The sequence below is a fragment of the Oncorhynchus mykiss genome, chromosome 16 (genome assembly GCF_013265735.2).
Source record: "Oncorhynchus mykiss isolate Arlee chromosome 16, USDA_OmykA_1.1, whole genome shotgun sequence".
In the NCBI taxonomy this organism is placed as follows: Eukaryota; Metazoa; Chordata; class Actinopteri; order Salmoniformes; family Salmonidae; genus Oncorhynchus; species Oncorhynchus mykiss.
The window spans coordinates 51,738,322-51,764,470 of record NC_048580.1 but is presented as its reverse complement, the minus strand read 5'-3'; the positions used below and the strand labels follow the sequence as shown (position 1 = coordinate 51,764,470).

The following is a 26,149-nucleotide window of genomic DNA, read 5'->3' as shown; positions in this document are numbered from 1 at the left end:
ATTGTAATAACTAGGCACCAAACGGAAGAAAACGAAATGCTTGTTTCTGTTTTTCTTTGCAAAGCATTTTGCTAGATTTTGCTACTGTGTGTACTATGATTCTGGTGTTAGTATCTGTGTGGTTACCTGGGCAGGAACTTAAGCTTAGCGTTGAAGCTGGACCTGGCCTGGATGTAGCCGGTCTTAGGCAGGATCTCCATGTGGTTCCTCAGCTCCGGACACACCTTGAATGTCAGCCGAAGAGCTGTGCTCGCTCTGCAATACAACAGACAACAGCGCTGTTTGGTTAGGCCCTGTACTAGTTAGTTAGGGCTGCTAACTCAACGGAGAGCCTATTTAACAAGTTCGGGCGGTGTTATGTCTATTACACAACAGGTTTCACCAAGCTACTGCTCAAGATGGCATCCATCAGTTTATGTGATTTGTTGTATACATTTGACATGCTTCGACACTAAATTAAGAGGACCCTCACGAAGCAAATTTAAAGGTGAGTGTACTTTACACAACAGACTCCCAGGATGTCCCCTTGTTACAATGTAGATATTTGACGAGGAAGTCGGAGAGGGGATCATGAGTGTGTGAGGGACATGAACACAAATTGTCTGGTAGGTACTGCTGCAATGTACTCATGTCCTCGTCTCCCAGCCGATAATTTAGGTGACCCAATTTCAGGGGGATCCAACAGATGGTTGTGTCGGTGGTGAGAAGCCTCCCTCTGTAGCTGTGGTGATATAAATGGATCACTACCCAGGGAATTCTCCACGCACGGCCAACGACACACACACACACACACACACGAGCTCCCCTCTCAACAGCTACACTTAATGACTCACGATCGGTGGAAGAGCTGTGCAGTCAGTTTTTTCCATCACATCCAGTATACAGAAGTGAGACCACTGAATGGTGGAAGTGTTAAACCCCCAAAGAAATTGATTCAATAGAGGTGCCGAATGGGTGCGCTCATTCCTTTTTCCGACGCCTAAATGAAGTGATCCACTTTGAATAGGGGGTCAAACAGATGGCTCTTCTCCCGGAGGCAAGGACACTCAGGGGTGTCGGAGTGGCCGTCTTTACCTGAGCAAAACGACAACCTTTAAACTGCTGTCCCAGGAATTCAGAGACATGTAATCAATTAAGGCCATTTGTTGGATATTAATTGGATAGGGCAGTCTAGTGAACTCATCATTTGCGGGTAAAAGCAGAGACATATGAAGAGATCTCTACAGTGCCTTCAGAAAGTATTCACACCCCTTGACTTTTTCCACGTTGTGTTAGAGCCTGAATTAATTTTCATACCAACACAAATCTTTAAAATCTACACAAATGATCAACATAAATCCACAAGATAGAGGATTAGCTGATAGGCTGCAGAGAAGCCAGGTGTGTCATTGTGCATGAAAGAACACTGAAGACACGCAGCTCAAAAAGCTCCCCTATTGATTTTGTTTAGGGACAATAAAATGATCCTACAGAAAGTATTCACACCCCTTGACCTTTTCCTCATTTTGTTGTGTTACAGCCTGAATTTAAAATGTATTACATTTAGATGTTTTGTTCAGTGGCCTAGAATAAAATACCCCATAATGTTAAAGTGGAATTATGTTTTTTGAATAGTTTTACAAATTAATTAAAAATCAAAAGCTAAAATGTCTTGAGTCAATAAGTATTCAACCCCTTTGTTATGGCATGCCTAAATAAGTTCAGGAGTAAACATGTGCTTAACAAGTCACATAATAACTTTCATGGACTCACTCTGTGTGCAATAATAGTGTTTAACATGATTTGTATGACTACCTCATCTCGTTACCCCACACATACAATTATCAATCTGTAAGCTCCCTCAGTCGAGCAGTGAATTTCAAACACAGATTTAACCACAAAGACCAGGGAGGTTTTCCAATGCCTTGCAAAGAAGGGCACCTATTGGTGGAACAAAAAAAGCAGACATTGAATATGCCCTTGTGCATGGTTAAGTTATTAATTACACTTTAGGTGGTGTATTAATACATCCAGTCACTACAAAGATACAGGTGTCATTTCTAACTCAGTTGCCGGAGAGGAAGGAAACCGCTCATGGATTTCACCACGAGGCCAAAGGTGACTTTAAAACAGTTACAGAGTTTAATGGCTGTGATAGGAGAAAACTGGGGATGGATCAACAACATTGTAGTTACTCTACAATACTAACCTAAATGACAGAGTGAAAAGAAGGAAGCCTGTACAGAATAAAAATATTCCAAAACATGCATCCTGTTTGCAAAAAGGCATTAAAGTAGAACTGCAAGAAAATGTGGCAAAGATGTCCTGAATACAAAGTGTTATGTTTGCGTTAAATCCAAAACAACACATAACTGAGTACCACTCTAATATTTGAAGCATGGTGGTGGCTGCATCATGTTATTGGTATGCTTGACATCGGGATGGGCTAAGGAGTTTTTTTTTAGGATAAAAATAAACAGAATAGAGCTAAGCAGAGGAAAAATCCTAAAGGAAAACCTGGTTCAGTCTGCTTTCAAACAGACACTGGGAGACTAATTAACTTTACAGCAGGACAACAACCTACAACACAAGGCCAAATATACACTGGAGTTGCTTAACAACACGACACTGAATGTTCCTGAGTGGCCTAGTTACAGTTTTGACTGAAATCGGCTTGAAAATCTATGGCAAGACTTGAAAATGGCTGTCTAGCAATGATCAACAACCGACTTGACAGAGCTTGAGGAATTAAAAAAGAATAATGTGCAAATATTGTACAATCCAGGTATGCAAAGCTCTTAGAGACCCAGAAAGAATCACAGCTGTAATCACTGCCAAAGGTGCTTCTACAAAGTATTGACTCAGGGGTGTGAGTACTTATGTAAATGAGATATTTCTGAAATTGTTGCAATACATTTGCAACAATTTCTAAAATCACTTTATGGGATATTGTGTGTAGATTATTATTATTATATTACCACACAATGTGGTATTGTGTGTAGATGGATGAGAGAAAAAAAATATTGAATTCAGGCTCTAACACAACAAAATGTGTAATTAATACTTTCTGAAGGCACTGCATGTACAGTGCATCCGGAAAGTGTTCAGACCCCTTCAATTTTTCCACATTTTGCTTATTATTATTTATTAAATTAATTGTTTTCCTCATCAATCGACACACAATACCCCGTAATGACAAAGCGAAAACAGGTTTTTAGATTTTTTGGCAAATTTGGCAAAAAAAAACTTAAGTATTCAGACCCTTTGCTATGAGACTCAAAATTGAGCGCTGGTGAATCCTGTTTCCATTGACCATCCTTGAGATGTTTCTACAACTTGATTGGAGTCCACCTGTGATATATTCAATTGATTGGACATGATTTGGAAAGGCACACATCTGTCTATATAAGATCCCACAGTTGACAGTCACAGCAAAAACCAAGCCATGAGGTCGAAGTAATTGTCCGTAGAGCTCCGAGACAGGATTGTGTCGAGGCACAGATCTGGGGAAAGGTACCAAAGAATTTCTGCAGTATTAAAGGTCCCCAAGAACACAGTGGCCTCCATTATTCTTAAATGGAAGAAGTTTGGAACCACCAAGACACTGACTAGAGCTGGCCGCCCAGACAAACTAAGCAATCGAGGGAGAAGGGCCTTGGTCAGGGAGGTGACCCAAGAGACCTGAAAATACAGGTGTGCCAAGCTCGTAGTTTCATATCCAAGAAGACTCAAGGTTGTAATCGCTGCCAAAGGTGCTTCAACAAAGTACAGGGTCTGAGAGAGTAAAGGGTCTGAATACTTATGTAAATATGATTTTTCACTGTCTAAAAACCTGTTTTGATTTGTCATTATGTGTAGATTGATGAGGGGGAAAAAACACAATGCATTTTAGAATAAGGCTGTAATGTAACAAAATGTGAAGTGAAGGGGTCTGAATACTTTCCGAATGCACTGTATACTGAACAAAAATATAAAACGCAACATGCAACAACTTCAATGATTTAACTGCGTTACAGTTCGTATAAGGAAATCAGTCAATTGAAATACATAGATTAGGGCCTAAATGATGTATTTCACATGACTGGGCAGGGGTGCAGCCATGTGTGGGTCTGGGAGGGCATCCACTGGGGAGCCAGGCCACAAAAGGACTTTATTACAGACAGAAATTTTCCTCAACTTCATCAGTTGTCCGGGTGGCTGGTCTAAAGATGATCCTGCAGGTTAAGGAGCCAGATGTGGAGGTCCTGGGCTGGCGTGGATACACGTGTGAGGCCGGTTGGACGTACTGCCAAATTATCTAAAACAATGTTGAAGGTGGCTTATGTTAGAGAAATGAACATTCAATTCTCTGGCAACATTCCTGCAGTCAGTATGCCAATTGCAAGCTCCCTCAAAATGTGTCACACAATGCCACAGATGTTCCAAAACTGCACATTTTAGAGTGGCCTTTTATCGTCCCTAGCACAAGGTGCACCTGTGTAATGATCATGCTGTTTAATCAACTTCTTGATATGCCACACCTGTCAGGTGGATGGATTATCCTGGCAAAAGGAAACATTTTCACTAACAGGGATTTAAACAAATTTGAGCACAAAATTTGAGAGAAATATGCTTTTGTGCGTATGGAAGAATTCTGGGATATTTTATTTCAGCTCATGAAACATGGGAGCAACACGTTACATGTTGCGTTTATATTTTTGTTCAGTACTATGACTCTGGGTAAAAATATGACTGGTTACTTACCATGTGTTCTCTAATCATGACGAAAGACTCCCCATAGAACTAGCATTGTAGCTCTCTAACGTTCATTCTATGAGTCATACTTCATGTTCTCCTGCAGTGCCAATGCTTTCCACCGGTTATGGTTTTGAACTGACACCCATCGTTCATCACTGGATAAGAGCGTGATCTAATGATTATCAAAAGGGTATTACACGGGTATTATATTCTAATACGCTTGACCAGATAGGGTTTAGTGATAAGGCCTATGGCTGGTGGAGGTTTAATGCTTTCAGTTGTACTAGTTAAAATCCTAAGGCCCATATATCCAGGAGGCTTCTAGCTGTGGAGCTGATAGACTTCCTTACACTGTCATCTGGTCATCTGACTAGTCATCTGACTGACTAGTGCGCTCACAACCATTGCATGCTAGTGCCCTTGACGGGGGAAGGTTTAGTCAAAGACAGTACAGTTAGAAGATGGGATAAAACTGCTTCTCCAATAGAAATCCCTGATCAAACCTGTAGGCGTTGGCTAGCTAAGCACATTTGCAGAACAAGTTATTGATCTAAATGTCATCTCGCGCCAAATTGTCCATGTGCAGGCCATCAAATGAAACCACTCCATTGATATAAAGTAGTTTTTGACAAAAATGACAACATCTCAGTTTGTTATTTTCACGAGGTTGGAGTAATTGCATTTTCAACTACTTAAGACTACTTCGATTTTGATCAAATTAACAACTAAGGAAGAATTTTTCCCTTCTCTCATTGACTCCTCAAACCCCAAACCGCGGCTTGGTCTGTTTCGCAAGTGTTCCTGGAAGTCTTGCAATGTTACGCCTCTGGGTTTAGAAACTGTGGTTTAGTGCTAGAGTTGCTCATGGATAGACTGGGTATCAGTCTGGTTGTGCCATTATGCCACTCCTTGTCATGCCAAACATATAGCCTGGGACAAGGCTAGCCCATAACAATAATAATTCTTAACATTCATGACTTGTTAGGCTAAGGCCTCTACTAACATACGTCACTAGTCAAGGTGCCCATGGCTATACTGTAGCGGTGCCACTTTCCATCCCCTGCACGTCCAGATGGCACACTTGGTAAAAACCCACGTGGCCCAAGGCCTGATGGGATACTCAACACCTCAGAGGGAGTCTGAGTAATTACCCCACCACCACCAACACCACAGCGATGTCTCCCCTCTCCTGGCAACGTCAAAAGATAAACCCCAAATCAACCAACTCAGGAGACTACTGGAGAAATGCCTAGGCACCCGTTCCTTTCTGCTCTATTTTTAGGAATCTTCCATTCAAAAGCGAGGCAACGGAGAGAACAACTATTGTTTCTGTAGGAAGAGGAGCGGCGTCAGAAACAAAAGACATTCATCAACTCAGCCTCATTCCTCGGGGTGAGAGGAGGACGGTTGTGCATACAGGAGGTATTGTTATAAATAAGTGAGGGAAGAAAGAGGGCAGGAGGTGGTTTTAGGAAAAGCAGATTGTCGTCTGCTTTGTCATCTTCTTTTGACTCCCCAGCAGGTGTCAGTGGAAATGGTTTTAAATGTTTGGCTTCGATTTGACTGGGTGTAGGCGATGAAACTTGCCGTCACATGAAATATGCTATAAGTGGATAAATCATTGACTCAAAAGCCAAGTTGACATTTTGTGTGATGCTGGTTGGTGTTGCTCCCACTGTTTCCCCCAGATATGTCAACTGCTTTATACAACAATAACTATAAAGTAGTTCTATGTACAACACAGTATATTGTTTTATACCATTGGTAAAAGAGCAAACATAACATATTGTATGACGCTAGTTGGTGTCTATTTTTGGGAGCTGGCGTTCTCGGCGTCACTGTCACGGTCATTGTCACATGCATTTGTGTGCTCCAGCTTCCAGATGGCAGCTGCCACAAATCCCTTCTCACACTGTGACGTGTGACAAAAAGCCGTACGTGTGGAGTGACATGCCTGTAAACGTTATGGCCTGCAGCACTTTCTTAACTCCTCGGCATAATGTATAACATTCATAATCAAAAATGATTTGCTATTGCTCAATCCCACCTAAAGAAGAGGGGATTGAGACCTTAAATGGCACCTTATCCGGGGTCCTTGGACCCCATCCGATACAGTAGTCCCAGGGTTTGGTGAGTGTAAGTGAAGTCTAAGACATTTCCCTGCTTTTGGTCATGTTATTAAATATTATGAACGGTATATTCAAAATGGTCCCCATTTGCTGAGTTATATCTCAGAAAAGCTTGAGTAAGCTGTCCATGTGATTGCAAGGCATTTTCTTGAGCAGTTTTTCTGTAAAAACTGAATTTAGCACATGCTAAATGGGACGGTGTTAGACTAGCACTCAGAATATGCAACAGCAGCTAGAAACAAGTTATATAAATGTGTCAAGTATAAACGGCAAGAAAAGTGCTTTTACACTGCATTTGTTTTTTAAGAATGTGTTGTCTTCTAGAGAGGGATGTATGTATGGAGGGAGACAGGCATGGAGGGACACAGAGAGGAAGTGTCACGAACGTTGTTGTAATGATGGTCGGACCAAAGTGCAGCGTGGTATGGTTCCATCATCTTTTATTAAAAGTGAAACACACAGAAAACAAGAAAGCGCAAAATGAAACGTGAAGCTAATATAGTGCTCGCAGGCAACTATACATAGACACGATCCCACAAAGCACAATGGGGAAACAATAAAACAACAATAAACAGCTGCCTCTGATTGGGAACCATACCAGGCCAACATAGAACTAGACAACCTAGATAGGAACACCCCGACCAAACCAAAATAGAGAGTAAAAAAGGCTCTCTATGGTCAGAGCGTGACAGGAAGGGTAGAGGTGGGATTTGTAACCCAGTTGGCAGCACTACCACTAGATCAGACTCCTGCCCAGGCCAAGGTCTACTGTACATAACGTAAATTAATGACCGTCTCTACCCAATTGACAGACTCACCTGCTTTGGACCACGATACTGTCTTGATAGAGGCGATCGAACATGCAGATCTTCAGGACAATGCTTGGCTGGGCCACCCACACAGGCACGCACACAGCCGTCCCTCGGACCCCAATGGATATCTGTGAATAGACAAGGCCCCTGTCAATCAAAACTAGTGCTTGGATGATTCCGGGATATGCCAGAAGGACATTCATCTCATTAGCCTTCACACATTATATATTATTATAAACTGGGTGGTTCGAGCCCTGAATGGGCCTGATTGGCTGAAAGTTGTGATATATCAGACCGTATACCATGGGTATGACAAAACGTATATTTTTACAGCTCTAATTACGTTGGCTTCCAGTTTACAATAGAAATAAGGCGCCTCGGGGATGGGTGATATATGGCAAACATACAAAGGCAAGGGCTGTGTCTGAGCACTCCTCGTTGCGCATAACAGCCCTTAGCCGTGGTATATTGGCCATATACCACACCCTCTCGGGCCTCATTGCTTAATTATATAATATATTGTAAATATTGAGTAAATATAATTTTATTGACTACATCACTCCTATCACACATTCTCATGAGAGGAAAGCTGTTTTTGTCATACATAAGTTAACGCCTGGCTATTGGCTTTGGCTGAATAGACTTTTGCTGTAGTTTTAGTTCACTCAGGTAATGATGATGACATCATGAGTAAAATCTTACTGGTTCACAGGTTGGGTCGGAGAACTTGATGTGGAAGTCCAACTTAGCCTCCCCTGGTACAGTGGGTGTGAATATAATCTCCAACTTGACACTTTCAAACGGGCCCACCTCCCCCTCTCTGACCTAGGCATGGGAGGAAGTCTTGAGGGAATATGTCACAACAAGTCACATCATCAAGGGCAGGATCAGCGGTATTCATTAGTGCACAGCGTAGCAAAACATTCTGCAACGGAAAACATTTTGCAATGAAAACTAGTTTCATATTGGACAAATTCAGGTAGGTCCCACCCCATTTTGGCCCATTTGCTTCTGTTTGGTTCCTAGTGAATACACTCCAGGTGAAATCTTTTTAGGGCTGGTTTTAATATAGTACCCTACATCTCATGCTAGTGATACAGATGTGAAACTTCAAAGTCATATAAAATCTAACTACAGTCAATGTTGGGTGTCATCCTCTGCACCATAACACAGGGATTTCAATAATAAGTTGTGGAAAGAAGAACACTTCAGTGTGGCACCTCACTCCAGGAAAGTTTCAATTCTCTGGGAGCACAATGTGTGTAAATGGTGGAAACACACACACACACACACACACACACACACACACACACACAAGGAAGCGGGAGAAGCAATGCACCATTACCCCCAAGACAGGAGTAATGAGCCCAGAATGAGCCAACAACTAGACAGGTAGAGACCGCAGGGCACATGACATTAGTGCACAAACCCACCATGGAGAGAGACAGAGAGAGATGACAGACTATCACTACAGAACTAGTGTGGATGTGTGTGTGCTGTAATTTTTTATGCATTTGTTCATATCTGATAATTCACAATTTTACGGATTCACACACAAAGACCAAGGCAGACATCTATCAATACAGAACTATACAGAGAAGTGGGGATGAAGAAAAGTTGTATCATAATAACAACAAAGGGTCCGATTTACATAGCACCTCTTATTTTCAGTTACTTACGTTCTTAACATACAGTTGAAGTTGGAAGTTTACATACACCTTAGCCAAATACATTTAAACTCTTTTTCACAATTCCTGACATTTATTCCTAGTAAAAATTCCCTGTCTTAGGTCAGTTAGGATCACCACTTTATTTTAAGATTGTTAAATGTCAGAATAATAGTAGAAAGCTTTCATTTCTTTCATCACATTCCCAGTGGGTCAGAAGTTTACATACACTCAGTTAGTATTTGGTAGCATTGTCTTTACATAGTTTAACTTGGGTCAAACGTTTCAGGTAGCCTTCCACAAGCTTCCCACAATAAGTTGGGTGAATTTTGGCCCATTCCTCCTGACAGAGCTGGTGTAACTGAGTCAGGTGTGTAGGCCTCTTTGCTCGCACATGCTTTTTCAGTTCTGCCCACAAATATTCTATGGGATTGAGGTCAGGGCTTTGTGATGGCCACTCCAATACCGTGACATTGTTGTCCTTAAGCCATTTTGCCACTTAGGAAGTATGCTTGGGGTCATTGCCCATTTGGAAGACCCATTTGCGACCAAGCTTTAACTTCCTGGGTTAGGGTTAGGGTTAGAGATGTTGCTTCAATATATCCACATAATTTTCCCTTCTCATGATGCCATCTATTTTGTGAAGTGCACCAGTCCCTCCTGCAGCAAAAGCACCCCCACAACATGATGCTGCCACCCCATTGCTTCATGGTTGGGATGGTGTTCTTCAGCTTGCAAGCCTCCCCCTTTTTCCTCCAAACATAACGATGGTCATTATGGCCAAACAGTTCTGTTTTTGTTTCATCAGACCAGAGGATATTTCTCCAAAAAGTACGATCTTTGTCCCCATGTGCAGTTGCAAACTGTAGTCTAGCTTTGGAGCAGTGGTTTCTTCCTTGCTGAGCGGCCTTTCAGGTCATGTCGATATAGGCCTGAACGTGTCTCCTTCCTGAGCGGTATGACGGCTGCGTGGTCCCATGGTGTTTATACTTGCGTACTATTGTTTGTACAGATGAATGTGGCACCTTCAGGCATTTGGAAATTGCTCCCAAAAATGAACCAGACTTGTGGAGGTCTACAATTATGAGGTCTTGGCTGATTTCTTTTGACTTTCCCATGATGTCAAGCAAAGAGGCACTAAGTTTGAAGGTAGGCCTTGAAATACATCCAAGGGTACACCTCCAATTGACTCAAATGATGTAAATTAGCCTATCAGAAGCTTTTAGAGCCATGACATCATTTTCTGGAATTGTCCAAGCTGTTTAAAGGCACAGTCAACTTAGTTATGTAAACTGTGAGTGGTTGAAAAATGAGTTTTAATGACTCCAACCTAAGTGTATGTAAACTTCCAACTTCAACTGTATGGACTAAAAATTGGACTAAACTTTTGTTCTTCATTCAACATTCCAGTCTCTTCTACAAAGAACTGGTGTTGTACCGTAGTAATTATTTTCCAGTGTTGATATAGCAACACTATAGCAGTTACTCAAAGGTGCTGTACCTCTCCGATGGTGATGTCACTGCTGCTGTCTGAGGGCTCTTCTGTGCTGGCCTTGAGGGCCGGGCCTCCCTCCTGCTGCTCTGAGGCCAGGCTGCGTCTTCTTGAGGCAGCCTCCACACCCCCCAGGGTCTCTGACACAGCAGGTGTCTGGGCCCCTAATACCACACACACACACAGAGACACGTACATACAAGCATGCATCCACACACACCCACTCTCCAATATTTACCATTGAAACCTTCCTTCCTCCTTTCCCAGAGGTGATCACTGATCTGACAAACTTTACTGACGACTGATAACATGAGCTTTGATATAATTATCAAAGCATCTATTAATCAGATTTTAAAAAAACATGCTGAGTAGAGTGTAACTGTTTCATTTTTTACACATCAAAGACGCATGTGTGCATCAATTACCTGACTGTTTGGAGTCTGAGACTAGCAAGGGTTCCTGACTCTTCCTCTCTGATTTGAGTTCTCCTGAGTCCCGTGATGCAGGGCTCTCCTGGCTGTCAGAGGCTGCTGCTATTGAAGTGCTCCTTTCCTGTGAAAGCTACACACACAAGCACTTATCAAATCAAATCAAATTTTTTGTCACATACACATGGTTAGCAGATGTTAATGCGAGTGTAGCGAAATGCTTGTGCTTCTAGTTCCGACAATGCAGTAATAACCAACAAGTAATCTAACTAACAATTCCAAAACTACTGTCTTGTACACAGTGTGAGGGGATAAAGAATATGTACATAAGGATATATGAATGAGTGATGGTACAGAGCAGCATAGGCAAGATACAGTAGATGGTATCGAGTACAGTATATACATATGAGATGAGTATGTAAACAAAGTGGCATAGTTCAAGTGGCTAGTGATACATGTATTACATAAGGATACAGTTGATGATATAGAGTACAGTATATACGTATGCATATGAGATGAATAATGTAGGGTAAGTAACATTATATAAGGTAGCATTGTTTAAAGTGGCTAGTGATATATTTACATCATTTCCCATTAATAAAGTGGCTGGAGTTGAGTCAGTGTCAGTGTGTTGGCGACAGCAACTCAATGTTAGTGGTGGCTGTTTAACAGTCTGATGGCCTTGAGATAGAAGCTGTTTTTCAGTCTCTCGGTCCCAGCTTTGATGCACCTGTACTGACCTCGCCTTCTGGATGATAGCGGGGTGAAAAGGCAGTGGCTCGGGTGGTTGATGTCCTTGATGATCTTTATGGCCTTCCTGTGACATCGGGTGGTGTAGGTGTCCTGGAGGGCAGGTAGTTTGCCCCCGGTGATGCGTTGTGCAGACCTCACTACCCTCTGGAGAGCCTTACGGTTGAGGGCGGAGCAGTTGCCGTACCAGGCGGTGATACAGCCCGCCAGGATGCTCTCGATTGTGCATCTGTAGAAGTTTGTGAGTGCTTTTGGTGACAAGCCAAATTTCTTCAGCCTCCTGAGGTTGAAGAGGCGCTGCTGCGCCTTCTTCACAATGCTGTCTGTGTTAGTGGACCAATTCAGTTTGTCTGTGATGTGTATGCCGAGGAACTTAAAACTTGCTACCCTCTCCACTACTGTTCCATCGATGTGGATAGGGGGGTGTTCCCTCTGCTGTTTCCTGAAGTCCACGATCATCTCCTTAGTTTTGTTGACGTTGAGTGTGAGGTTATTTTCCTGACACCACACTCCGAAGGCCCTCACCTCCTCCCTGTAGGCCGTCTCGTCGTTGTTGGTAATCAAGCCTACCACTGTTGTGTCGTCCGCAAACTTGATGATTGAGTTGGAGGCGTGCGTGGCCACGCAGTCGTGGGTGAACAGGGAATACAGGAGAGGGCTCAGAACGCACCCTTGTGGGGCCCCAGTGTTGAGGATCAGCGGGGAGGAGATGTTGTTGCCTACCCTCACCACCTGGGGGCGGCCCGTCAGGAAGTCCAGTACCCAGTTGCACAGGGCGGGGTCGAGACCCAGGGTCTCGAGCTTGATGACGAGCTTGGAGGGTACTATGGTGTTGAATGCCGAGCTGTAGTCAATGAACAGCATTCTCACATAGGTATTCCTCTTGTCCAGATGGGTTAGGGCAGTGTGCAGTGTGGTTGAGATTGCATCGTCTGTGGACCTATTTGGGCGGTAAGCAAATTGGAGTGGGTCTAGGGTGTCAGGTAGGGTGGAGGTGATATGGTCCTTGACTAGTCTCTCAAAGCACTTCATGATGACGGAAGTGAGTGCTACGGGGCGGTAGTCGTTTAGCTCAGTTACCTTAGCTTTCTTGGGAACAGGAACAATGGTGGCCCTCTTGAAGCATGTGGGAACAGCAGACTGGTATAGGGATTGATTGAATATGTCCGTAAACACACCAGCCAGCTGGTCTGCGCATGCTCTGAGGGCGCGGCTGGGGATGCCGTCTGGGCCTGCAGCCTTGCGAGGGTTAACACGTTTAAATGTCTTACTCACCTCGGCTGCAGTGAAGGAGAGACCGCAAGTTTTCGTTGCAGGCCGTGTCAGTGACACTGTATTGTCCTCAAAGCGGGCAAAAAAAAACTTACAAAACCCCTATACCACTGTCCAACACTGGTCAGAGCAGTGTCTATTGGATATATTCAAATTACAGTGCACGCCACTAACAAGAAAGCCGGACACAGGAATCAATTGCTCATGGTAAAAAAGTTTATATTACTGTAATGTTTCTATAAACCTGATATGGCACAGGGACATGCATGTGACTGGGATCATGGGTCAGGGTCTCACCTCGGTGCTGGCGGAAGAGGCCTCAGACAAGGCATGAGCCTGGGCTTGGAGCTGGGACTGCGCTAGGCTAGGGCAGGGGGAGGAGACCACGGTGAAGCATGTCCCCAGGGCCCCCCTGTTGGTCAGGGTGATAGCCCGGGAAATGGTCTGGCCCACCACGTGGGTACCAAAGACAATGAGGTCGATGTCCACAGACAGCTAGGAGTCATGAGACACAATGAAAAGGTGCATAAGTACTAAGAAAGCACATGGATGAGGTACACAGTATTTGAGAGGGTACATTTGTAGAGATGAATATCCCAAGATTCTAAATGCAATACTATACATAAGGAATATAAGAATTGAGGGCTGTGTGCAGCCATTTTAGGAAATATGCAGATGACAGCAGGTAGTAGGATACTAAGATAAATGGGCACTCCTCAGACGAGGTCCTTCTTAGTACTTACATCACATTTCTTAATGGTACATCTGATGGGCACAGAGAAGGGGCCAGCTGCTGACACAAACTGGACCTCTCCCTTCAAATCCTTATTCATCTAGAAGGACAGCAATGGTGATCATTTGATAGGAAGGTAAATAACTATTGGAGACAGATGGGTATGCTTGTCTGTCTGTTTGTCTGACTGACTCACCATTGGTTGAAAAATGACCTGCATGTCACAGGCCATCCCAGCTGATATTGGACCAGGAGGCTCAAAGCTGAAACGGAAGATTCAACCTAATTCAAACAAATGCATCTCACACACAGTGGGATATACAGTGCATTCGGAAAGTATTCAGACTCCTTGGCTTTTTCCACATTTTGTTTCGTTACAGACTTATTTCTAAAATGATTATATTGTTTTTTCCCCCTCATCAATCTACACATAATACCCCATAATGACAAATCAAAAACAGGTTTTTAGACAGTGAAACATCACGTTTACATAAGTATTCAGACCCTTTACTAAGTACTTTGTTGAAGCACCTTTGGCAGTGATTACAGCCTCAAGTTTTCTTGGGTATGATGCTACAAGCTTGGCACACCTGAATTTGGGAGAGTTTCTCCCATTCTTCTCCTCAGATACTCTCTAACTCTGTCAGGTTGGATGGGGAATGTCGCTGCACAGCTATTTTCAGGTCTCTCCAGATATGTTTGATCAGGTTCAGGTCCGGGCTCTGGCTGGGCCACTCAAGGACATTCAGAGACTTGTCCCGAAGCCACTCCTGTGTTGTCTTTGCTGTGTGCTTAGGGTCGTTGTCCTGTTGGAAGGTGAACCTTCAACCCAGTCTGAGGTCCTTAGAACTCTGGAGCAGGTTTCCATCAAGGATCTCTCTGTACTTTGCTCTGTTCATCTTTCCCTCGGTCCTGACTAGTCTCCCAGTCCCTGGCGCTGAAAAACATCCCCACAGCATGATGCTGCCACCACCATGCTTCACCGTAGGGATGGTGCCAGGTTTCCTCCAGACGTGACGCTTGGCATTCTGGCCAAATAGTTCAATCTTGGTTTCATCAGACCAGAGAATCTTGTTTCTCATGGTCTGGGAGTCCTTTAGGTGCCTTTTGTAAACTCCAAGCGGGCTGCCATGTGCCTTTTACTGAGTAAATGGCTTCCATCTGGCCACTCTACCATAAAGGCCTGTTTGGTGGAGTGTTGCGAGATGGTAGTCCTTTTGGAAGGTTCTCCCATCTCCACGGAGTAACTTTGGAGCTCTGTCAGAGTGACCATCGGGTTCTTGGTCACCTCCCCTTCTCCCCCGATTGCTCAGTTTGGTTGGGCGGCCAGCTCTAGGAAGAGTCTTGGTGGTTCCAAACTTCTTCCATTTAAGAATGATGGAGGCCACGGTGTTCATGGGGACCTTCAATGCTGCAGACATTTTTTGGTACCCTTCCCCAGAAGGGCGGCAGGTAGCCTAGTGTTTAGAGTGTTGGGCCCGTAACCGAAAGGTTGCTAAGATCGAATTCCGGAGCTGACAAGGTAAAAATCTGTCATTCAGCCCCTGAACAAGGCCGTCATTGTAAATAAGAATTTGTTCTTAACTGACTTGCCTAGTTAAATAAAAATCTGTGTCTCAACACAATCCTGTCTCGGAGCTCTACGGACAATTCCTTCGACCTCATGACTTGGTTTTTGCCCTGATGTGCACTGTCAACAGTGGGACCTTATATAGACAGTTGTGTGCCTTTCCAAATCATGTCCAATCAATTTAATTTACCAATCAAGTTGTAGAAACACCTTAAGGATGATCAATGGAAACAGGATGCACCTGATCTCAATTTCGAGTCTCATAGCAAAGGGTCTCAATACTTCAGTTTTTTATTTGTAATATATTTGCTAACATTTTTAAAACCTGTTTTCACTTTATCTTTATGGGGCATTGTGTGAAAATTGATGAGGAAAAAAAATATTTAAATGAATTTAGAATAAGGCTGTAATGTAATAAAATGTGGAAAAAGTCAAGGGGTCTGAATACTTTCCAAATGCACTGTAAAATAACAGTTTACATGAAAACATTTTATGATCTGCACCAGCCATTCATACTGCAGACAGACATTTCAAAGCCATTGAGACAACACAGCATGATATTCTCCATACTCAGTGGAATTATATTGCAGATCCATTTACACAACGATTGTGAAAATTTGGCCAGATCATATTAAACATTATGGATGCATTTGAGGCAGATTGAAATGGCAACATAGTGTGTGTGTGTGTGTGTGTGTGCGCGTGCGCTAATTGCTAAGTTCCACGTGCTAAGTTCCACGTGCTAAGTTCTGTGTAAAAAGCAAACAAGTAAGACAAGTTCAAAATGAAAAACAGCAACATTCTACAAAAAAAGCATCCAGAACTATTTCAATACTAAAGGATGTTGTGTCTGCCGGGAAAGAAAAGGAATATAATTGAAAACAGGGGGGTCAAAAGTTGACATTAAGCTGTTATTCAGATATATGATCAGCACAACATAACAGGTGCAAAGGTTAGCATTCAATTCTTAAAGCTACTGATGTAAGAAACAGTATTCAGAAATTCCTAATCAATTAGGAAACATATGTCTGATATTGTATAGCCTACTAGCGCATACTGATGACCACGTTTAAAAAAATGATCGAGGCAAAAGCCAGTATCCCAAATATTCAATTGCAACATGGGTATCTGTTGACACATGCCAGACATAGCCAAGAGATTGCCCTGGAGCACTCCAAATGTTCCAGCCTCCAAAATATATAAAAGGCTACCCAATCGATACGGTGGAGCAAAAAGGCCGCAGGAGAATTTCTCAAAATTCAATAGATAAACAATGAGTTGGAAAAAACAACCATAAGCACAACAGTAAAGAAGACTGTAGAGCACAAGCTGGGAATCAGTATCAAACTGTTGTGTGATTATGGCTTAATGATTCCAATTATTATACAGTATATTGCTCTCATGTCACATAGACTTGAGCTGAAACCCATTTTGAGTCTGACACAACCAGGCTCAACCAATTTGACTAGACTAGTTTTGGAGTGACCTCTTTTTCCAATGACAAGGGAGTGTTTTTGATCTGGACAGTCCTCTGGCAGAGAGCCTAGGAGAGGTGGGCTGAAATGCTCCCTGGATCCCATTCCTCACCCCTCTCCAAATAGGACATACTGTAGATCAAGGTTCCCCAATACGTGGTCCTCTGGGGATTTTATTTGGTTTTCTAAGAAATATATTTGTATTATTATTATTTATGTTGTTGTTGGACATAAAAGACTAACATCACCAGGAAATCAACTCAAAATTATATTAATTTTCGATTCGAATTTGTTCTGATTTTGGGCCTGTCAATCACACCTATACATACCCTATATTATGTCTTAATTTACATACTTACATCAAAATCCATTAAAATACTAGTGAGAGAAATCACATGTCATATCATGCTATTTCAAATAGATAGAAATCAGATTGACTTTCAGTAGTTCCAAAGACAGTCGACAGTAGCCTGCTGTGCCCTGGAAATTAATGAAAGAGGCCAAAATGGGCACGCTCACAGGCAGGATCACAGAACACAACCAACATCTGTTGTCTCAATAAGAGGAGTCACACTTTAACAAAGTATGTACTATCTACTGTATCTACCTATACCAAGGTTCCCCAATAGGAGGCCCGCGGGCCAAATTCCGCCGGGAGTGATTTTATTTTTGGGGATATACATTTATTTTTTTGATGTTGGACATAAAATACTGTAAAATCACTAGGAAATCAGCTCAAAGTGATAATTTAGGAAATCTGTTCCCAAGTATTCCCACGTGTAAATAGAGAGGCATATGTGATCGTATCCCAATGTAATCAAGGTTTGTCAAATACTAAATCTGTTTGGGATTATTGCAGTCAATTTGCAGTGTGCAAATTATTTATAACTATGTTCTGCCCCCGACCATTCACTCAAGGAAAATTCTATCCCACGGCTGAATGTAATTGGGGACCCCTGACCTACAATATCTGACAGTCTGCTTTCTAAATGCCATATGAAGGCATGGAGGGAGGCAGTCTTTCTAGGTTCAAAATAATAACATATAACAATAATAATGTTTTCAAAGAAAAAAGAGAACAGTTCACTAGGGATTGAGTGTTGAGTGAGACCATGTTGAAGACGTGTGGTGAACAGTACAGCAAATCAGCCCATATTTACAGTTAGACTAAAAATATATGGCAGGAGCCCATAGGTGCAGTATGACTGCCTGGCATATACATTATCAAACCCTCCTGGGTGACACGGATCCTATAACAAATCAATTAGCACTAGGTAGTTCCTCAACATTGTTAACACCAAAACATGCCTGATGGCTACATATGGTGCTGTGCCAAAACATGAGTCCTGTCACATTAACCAGAGGAGAGGAGCCATATGACAGATTCTGAGTCAGGTGTCCATTTTGGAACACTCTCTGGCTTAGTCTTAGGCATTAAAAGCACTGAAGGATGTAAGTAAGCCAAATTGTTTATTTAAAAAAATGTTTAAGCTGTAAAAGTGCTGCATTTTAATGTGTATAACGCCTTAGTAACGTTTGGCAGAGCCTGGGCAGTCCACCTAGCAGAGTCCCAGCAGTAAGGCTAAAACATGGCAGAGAGAATCAGCCCTGGCACACACACAGCTATGCTGGGGGGGAAGAGAGTTGGGGAGCCATTTTTAGAATTTCAGGGGGCGTCGAAAGAACGATGGACGGGCGTGTAAAAATCATGTTCTTGGTTAACGTTTGTCTACCGCTGAGCAAATGTTGATTTCAGATACTTAACCCCTGAACATAATGGTCATTTAAGGCCTTTTAAATAACATTTTAAAAGAATAGTCCTCCAAAACAAAATACTAAATTCCACATTACATAACAGTCCCCAATTTATTTTTATCAATCACAACAACCATATTGCTTGCATTATAGTACATTATAGCAATTCATCCCCATTTTCACCATTCCATTAAGGCATTCAAATCTACCTTTTCAAAAGTGATACTACAGCGTACTATATACCCAATGAAGGATCCTCCTCCTCTGGGTCACAGTACTGGTGGATGATAGGCTGTGGCACTGGCACCTCAGAGTAATGGGCGAGCTGAGCTGAACGGCTCACTGAGAAGTAGAGTGTGTGTGTGGAGTCGATGTGTGCAGACAGGTCCTGCCAAGGCTCCAACCAACCCAACCACGAGACACTGACTGGGCTCTGAGCAAGCAGCAGCCTGGGAGGACGAGGTCTTAGTTCACTCACCGAGGCAGAAAGAGCAGAGGCCCTCGTAACTGCATAAAGTCAGAGTTATCTCACTATCTCTCTGGAAAGGGATAGTGAGTGGTGTGGGACCCACGTGTAACACTCATCCCTCCTTTGTTTTGTGGGTGGGAGGGATGGAGGCTCAGGACAAAGAAACACATTACCAAAACTGAGCTAGTGTGTAGGCTTTGCGAGGGGGTGGATGCTCGAGGAGAAGTTGTGCAGACCCAACCAAACATCTAGGATCAAATTACCCAACCTTAAATTGTTCATTTGAAGGATTGTAAAACAATTTGACCCTAGACCCATACATTAACTGTTCCCTGTTTTTCTGAGCGTACGAGAAATGAGTAACAGGTTTTGAATCTGTTCCAATTCAACCTACGATGGAACTGAGGCTATAACGCTCACCTTATAGAAATGAAATCCATCAGATCCATGGTGACACCAAGTAACTTGCAATAATTGGTTGTGTAGCTGACATTAGTCAAGGTGACCTTCTTCTTGTACACCTGTCCCACATCAAAATCCTGCAACAGTATTTGGATTTGTGAAATACCTGCATGTCATTTTGTCTGAAATGACTGTACAGTATGAAATAACTGCATGTTCCGCAATACAATAAATAGTTACACAATGCAGAACAATGTACCTTGAAGAGGATGACTTCTGGCTTGCTGATGAAAGGTGAGCCTTTAAATTCCTTCCCCTGTATAACTCTTTTACCAGCCACTGGAGGTTTCCCCACCGGCAGCAAAGACATATCTCGTCTCTCTGCTCGCGACTGTAATGATTTAGCATCTTCATTTGGAGTGCTCTGGACAATCAGGGGGAAATGAACACCAATTCAGGTCATATTTCAAAGTTGAAAAATATATATATATTGATATACTACAGCTTGAATTTTAAACAAACAGATATAACATTTAGGCATATTTTTCTTTCAAAGCCATATTGGCACAAGAGGGCATGGCCAATGCAACCAACACCATGCCATGGAACAAATGAAATAAACAATATGTTAACAATTATTTAGAGGCAGCAGCTCTAAATTCACAAGTACAAGACAGTAGATAAACTCTACAAACAAAACATTAATAGTGTATGATTGTATTTAGTAGTTGCATAATATGTAGTGTACTGTAGAGACTGGCCTGTAGTTATTGTCTACCAGTGGAGACCATTCTGAATTCTCATAGACAGGCCATTCATGTCCTGCTCAGTTAATCAAGGCAGGCAAGGCAGCATCCAGACACAAACAAGACAAGACATCAGCCTTTGAGGGAAAGCACAAATGTGATATGCATTTAGGAAAATTGCAGTGATTTCAGTCTCACCCTCAAGAGTTAAGGAGCTGAGTAATTTTGGCCTATGGTCCTTTTCTCATTACAACTCAGCTCCCAATCCAAACCCAACCCAATGTGTCGTGATGTTATGAGGACATCATTTGCAGAAGTGCATGTGAAAAGTAAAAACCTTTCCGCATGACTTCTCGCACACAGGACTATCTGGCCTGAATGACTGTCATGTTCCGTTGGAGGCTTCCAAGGCACCAGCAAATGAGAAGTGATGTCTGTCGCCATGGATCTCAAGAGTGGGATAGAGGCAGTAGAGGCAACCCACTGCTGCTGGCTGGGGAGTATTAGAGCAGTTCTAAAGCCGTCCGTTCTCCTGTTCTATAGAATGTGACCGAGAGGTACCAGTCCCAGTTTAACATTTATTTCTCACTTACTATTTCATAGTTCTCAATGGTCATTTGTATTTCCAGATTTACCACAAGCCTATAAGGCTTGATTGACTACACTATAAAACAAATTACTTATGTTTACTATACTTATGGATATACATTTATTTTGAGATGGAACACAAAAGGGAAATAGAGTTGAGCATCATGTCTAATCTCAAAATGATTGTATTTGTGAGTTGATGATGATGTGTGTCATTAAAATGGTACCTGGTGAACTTGACGTATCTGGTCCCAGAGGCCAGTGAACTCAGGCTGCGCCAGGCTGTCAGTGAGGCCCTGCTCCTCCTCCAGGTCCCTGCTCTCCTCCTGGTCAGACAGCTCTGATGAAGAGCTGCTGTCACTAAACACTGTGTCCTGCTGGGAAGGACATGAGGGGATGTGTGGATGCTCATGGTCAAAAACAGACACATCAAGCTGTCACAACGTGCCTTTAGAGTGAGATGTGCAAAACTCTCTGCCCACATACATACATACATACGCACATGCACACGCATACACACACGACAAGAGGGTATTATATACCCTACTACTGCTGTGAAAAATAGGCAACTATTTATGGAGTTTTCATGTCATGTGTACCAATTTGTTTTATTAGACTCTTGTTTCAGCAGTCTGAATTCTTCATCTTCAACTGTGATATTTCCACTCACTCGTTTTCTTTCCTCTTCCTTTGTTTCTGCCGGCTGTTGATCAAGGCTCTGAAGGAGCTTCTCTGGAGATCTCTCGTGCCCTGCCAACCTCTCCACACGGCTGACTTGGGTGGGAGGGATCAGCAGAGCATGGTGCCTCTTACGTCTCTCTAACAACTCCTCTTCCAGCAGTAACTTGGAGACAATTTCCACCCGTTTGGATTTCTGCTTCTCCTGAAATTCTCTGAAAAATGACCACAACGACAAGCCATTGTGAGCAAAATAGGATCATATTTCTCCTTGGCACGTTATTGTGAGAAGAAAACACCCACTCGTTGAGTGGGAGAGAGAAGTAGATTGATCAGAAGAACACACTCTTTCTTTCGGTGGAATTCCTGGAGCTTTTTCTGTTGGTACATGTACTTGGTGCTGTTGATACCCTGTGTCTGTAGGGACTCTCTCAGCTGTCTCTCCTCCTCCTCTTGTCTCCAAGCCTGGGCTCTGGCCTTCGTCTGTTGGGCTCGCAGGCTCTCCTGGAAACAACACAAATGTAGAGTGAACAAGGTCAAGGAGGGATGACACTTTCCCTTCGTTCCTGAGGACAAAACACAAACTAGGCTTTCAGTAAGAATAATACTGACGCTTCTTTAAGCAGGGAATATAATGTGTGATTTGAGAACAATGATGCAATGATTGTAGTAATCAATTAGAAATTAAATTCTGCAGTGAGGGCTTCATCACACTGTGTTCACTCCACTAATACAGTAGCAATTGGTCAAGATTATTACACTACTAAATCGTACAAAGAGGTCCAAAATGTATTCCAGCTTAATACAGTAAATCAGAACAAATGTCCGTCCATTGGAAGGCAGAAGTAATTGTGTCACCTTGTGTTCATGACAATGTGACGATGCCCATTGCTATTTTCCATTATGCTGGACCCTCAGAAACACGAGCTAGGAGCTGAGGACCAGCGCTCTTATCTTAACTCTACTCAATGCTTAAACAATATCCTTGGGCCGTTTCATGTTCACCCTGAAAAAAAGTGTCCACTGCTTACTTGGGTGCATGCAATGTTGGCCTTCAATGACAGGACTGCCTGCATCCTTTTCTGCCTCAGCCCTCGACTCTGCTGCTCGTTCTCTGCCTCTTCCCGATGCATCCTGGACACAAAAGGGACATAGCGATCACTCAAGAGCGAAGGAGGGTGCATACATTAATTTGATGTTAATTCTAAACTTCTACGGGATATCTGGTTATCAACTCTCTTACGAGTTCATAGCTAAGTTCAATACATTCTATATGCTAATTTTATAGGTGTAACCTGTTGATAGGTTGAACACAGTTGTTACCTGTTGATAGGTTGAACACAGTTGTTACCTGTTGATAGTCTCTTTTAGATACAGCGCTGCTTTCTGGCGGCTAGCCTGCGACAGCTCTGTGGTCCTCTGATAGTCAGTCTCCTCTTCCTTCTGTGTGGCCGCCTGCCTCCTGTTAACAGACAGACAACATCACGTTCAAACGGAAGGAATCTTTACGAATGACAAACAAATTATCTCAGGAACATTAGACTAGGCTACTGTGTAGCATTTTTTTGTATGTCTATACAGTTAGATTAACCTGGGTCATGACAATATTATGGAACATTTTATCATAACTACCATGCATGGCACTCTGTATGTAGTCTTTCGTGACAGACATAATGATTAAAATGTAAACGTGATAACTTGTATTGGTATTTATTATGGATCCCCATCAGCAGCTACTCTTACTGGTGTCCAGCAAAAATTAAGGCAGTAATATACATTATAATAAAGAAAATGTATGCATTAAAATACATTTTACAACATTTTCACAATACATTAACTGTGTGCCCTCTGGCCACTACTCTAGTACAACACACAATCCAGGTGTACGTGTGTGTATGTTATGTATGTTTGTATGTGTGTGTTTGTACCTGTGTGTACAAAGTTTCTGGGTGTCGAGATGACTTTGTATGTGACATTAGTATTGTCTAGTTTGTGTGCAATAAAGTTATGTTGCTCACAAAAAAACGAACAAATCAAAAGGAGTGAGCTGCTTTACGCTTTGAGGCACTGTGTCCGGAGCTGCAGGCTCTGGGTGGAGGTGTACTCCTTCTGCAGCCTGGCCTCCCCTCTCTGGGCCTGCAGCGCCTGGTAGGCCTGCTCCTCCTCCTGCACCTCCACACGGAGGAGGGAGAAATGACCCATTTCCACCTCCACCTGACACATTTCCAGTCTGTAGAGAAAGGGGGAGCGGTTGGATGGAGAGGGGGGGATGGAGAGGAGGGGAGGGGAGAAAGGAGAGAGAGAAAGGGTGAATGGGGAGGGAGCAGAGCAGAGAGCGAGAAAGGGGGGGGGGGGGGGGGCAGGGATGGTCAAGGATGAGAGTGGTGCTAAAGCTAGTAGTCAATGTGCAGCACTATGAAATTCCAGCTGGGAACTGAAGAACTCAAGTCTGCAAGGAAAATGGTTTGTTCTAATGGGAGCTTGTGGCATTTGAATCAAATTGCTCTTGAAAAAGCATCTTGGATGCAACAATAAACATCTGTTTGAAGAAAGAATTATAATTGCAAGTAGCAGAAGTATTGTAGAAATTTGCCCAGCTGGAATAGCACTCAAAGGGTGAATATCTCTTTAGGATAGATAAACTTGGCAGTCACTTTGAAGCCTTGTAATGGGGCCTAAATCATGCTGCTGCAGTAGTGCAGACTCACTCATGATCCCTCAGAGTGGTGGCCACATGTGACTCCAGCTCCTCCTCTTGCTGTAACTCCTGGCACAGGCGCTTGTGCTGGGCTCGGAGGCGAAACACGGCCGCACTGCATGAAAACAAATGGGTGCTAAGAGACATTGTATTTGTTACCTAAGTGTTGTATAAAAGAAGATCATTATCATCTAATTGTTTTATTTGGATCAAGTCAAAAACAATCCCATTAACATGGGGATAAAGAGGTCATCAGCTGGGGCCATAAATATCAAGCGTCTCAGAGTAGAAGTGCTGACTTAGGACCAGTTTTGCATTTTAGATCACAATTAATAAGATAACATGGACAGGGGGAGGGGATCTGATCCGAGATCATCACTCCTACTCTTAGTCACTTGATACAGTACATACGCCCTCTGACCTGGCTATATCTGGGTTTGCTTTGTTTGTGCCTACCTGTTGTCGTCCTCTTTCTGTTGCTCTATCTCCTCTTCCACTCGAGCTCTCTGCCTCTCCAGCTCAGAAATATGCAGACGGCAAACTTTGAGCTCCTCTCTGGAAACCAAGAAGTAAAGGCAAAACACTGCACTAAATCTACAACAAACTACAATGTGAAAAGCTCTCATTATGACAGTCACAAGAACATTCAGAGACTGTTAGCAAGCTCATTGGGTGCTTAATGGCTTTCTGTAACACAAAACAACAACAAATGTAGACACATTATCGGAAATGCTTCCTCTTTGGCTGAAATTATTTTAATTTTAATAGTCAAATCAATGAATTACAGAGATGGTCCCTTGGTTTAAGGCAGGACTAAAAAGAGGGCATTGGAATGTCTTTGGGCAGAACAAATCTTTGATTTGTGTTAAGGTGGCATACAAAGGTCTGATCCTTGCCAAACACAGGCCATGTCCCAAATTAAACTCTATTTCCTTTATAGTGCACTACAAAAGTATTTTGGATGCAAACACAGACCTGGCTTTCAGCACGTTGTGCTCCTTCTGTCGGTGGAAGCAGTCCAGCTGGTCCAGGTTTCTTCTCAGCTTGAACATCCGTGCTGTCTCAGCATAACTCTTCTTTCCACTACGTCCGCCATCCTCCCCAAGGTCGTCATCATTATCCGCACTTTGCAGATTAAAGAGACATTGGCTAAGGTTTGGTGAATGGTCAAGAATGGATCATTTTTAATAACATGGAGTAATCTAACAATATAAAGCACACCACTATTAATGTAAAATAATTTCTTGATAATCCTTCATCTCATTCCCAGACACTTGCGCAATAGTCTTGGAATGAGGTTAGATAATCCTAGACAAAATATTATTATAAGTAAAAAGTTCATCATAAGCCAAAAGCGGTATGTTGTATAATAAAGTGGAATATTTATCAAATCATCTGTCCTCAAAGCAGCAGAGACACCCACCAGTTAGTAGCATCTAACTCTAAAGACAACTCTGCTGCATCCGTTGGTTGTGCTGGATCCTCTCTGAAGGTCTCCGCTCTTGTGCCTTCATCTGAATTTGTGGGAATACAACTTTATAATGGCTAACTAGCTAGGCTACCGTATGTTTGCATTTGCATGCATTTGTGATTAAGGCCCTACAAGACACATACAGAACAACAAATGTTAGACCCTGATGAAGACAGCTTGTCTGTCGAAACGTTGGATATTGGGTTATTCAATTATTGCATCTGAGCTCCTAGAGTGTGCGGCTCTCCTTAAATGTAAGTGTTCTACTCCGCTAGCCAGCACCATGCCTAACAGGTGT

General features: G+C 42.8%; 1 protein-coding gene across 3 annotated transcripts in view; it reads right to left on the bottom strand.

Annotated features, from left to right (window-relative positions):
- The window catches only part of cfap74 (cilia and flagella associated protein 74), a 49,520-nt gene that overhangs the window by 22,644 nt on the left and 727 nt on the right, over positions 1-26,149 (bottom strand). For 2 of the 3 annotated variants that reach the window (XM_036947180.1, XM_036947181.1), the window contains exons 3-22: positions 25,804-25,894; positions 25,356-25,505; positions 24,837-24,935; positions 24,391-24,495; positions 23,739-23,912; positions 23,034-23,144; positions 22,714-22,816; positions 22,029-22,186; positions 21,675-21,897; positions 21,232-21,381; positions 19,930-20,094; positions 19,689-19,807; positions 14,196-14,262; positions 14,010-14,099; positions 13,564-13,761; positions 11,242-11,377; positions 10,826-10,980; positions 8,360-8,482; positions 7,664-7,785; positions 127-255 (exon numbers count right to left, since the gene is read on the bottom strand). In XM_036947180.1, the coding sequence (XP_036803075.1) occupies positions 127-255; positions 7,664-7,785; positions 8,360-8,482; positions 10,826-10,980; positions 11,242-11,377; positions 13,564-13,761; positions 14,010-14,099; positions 14,196-14,262; positions 19,689-19,807; positions 19,930-20,094; positions 21,232-21,381; positions 21,675-21,897; positions 22,029-22,186; positions 22,714-22,816; positions 23,034-23,144; positions 23,739-23,912; positions 24,391-24,495; positions 24,837-24,935; positions 25,356-25,505; positions 25,804-25,894 (2,668 nt within the window). The remainder of the gene's footprint in view (positions 1-126; positions 256-7,663; positions 7,786-8,359; positions 8,483-10,825; positions 10,981-11,241; positions 11,378-13,563; positions 13,762-14,009; positions 14,100-14,195; positions 14,263-19,688; positions 19,808-19,929; positions 20,095-21,231; positions 21,382-21,674; positions 21,898-22,028; positions 22,187-22,713; positions 22,817-23,033; positions 23,145-23,738; positions 23,913-24,390; positions 24,496-24,836; positions 24,936-25,355; positions 25,506-25,803; positions 25,895-26,149) is intronic. The other variant, XM_036947182.1, reaches the window with a different exon arrangement.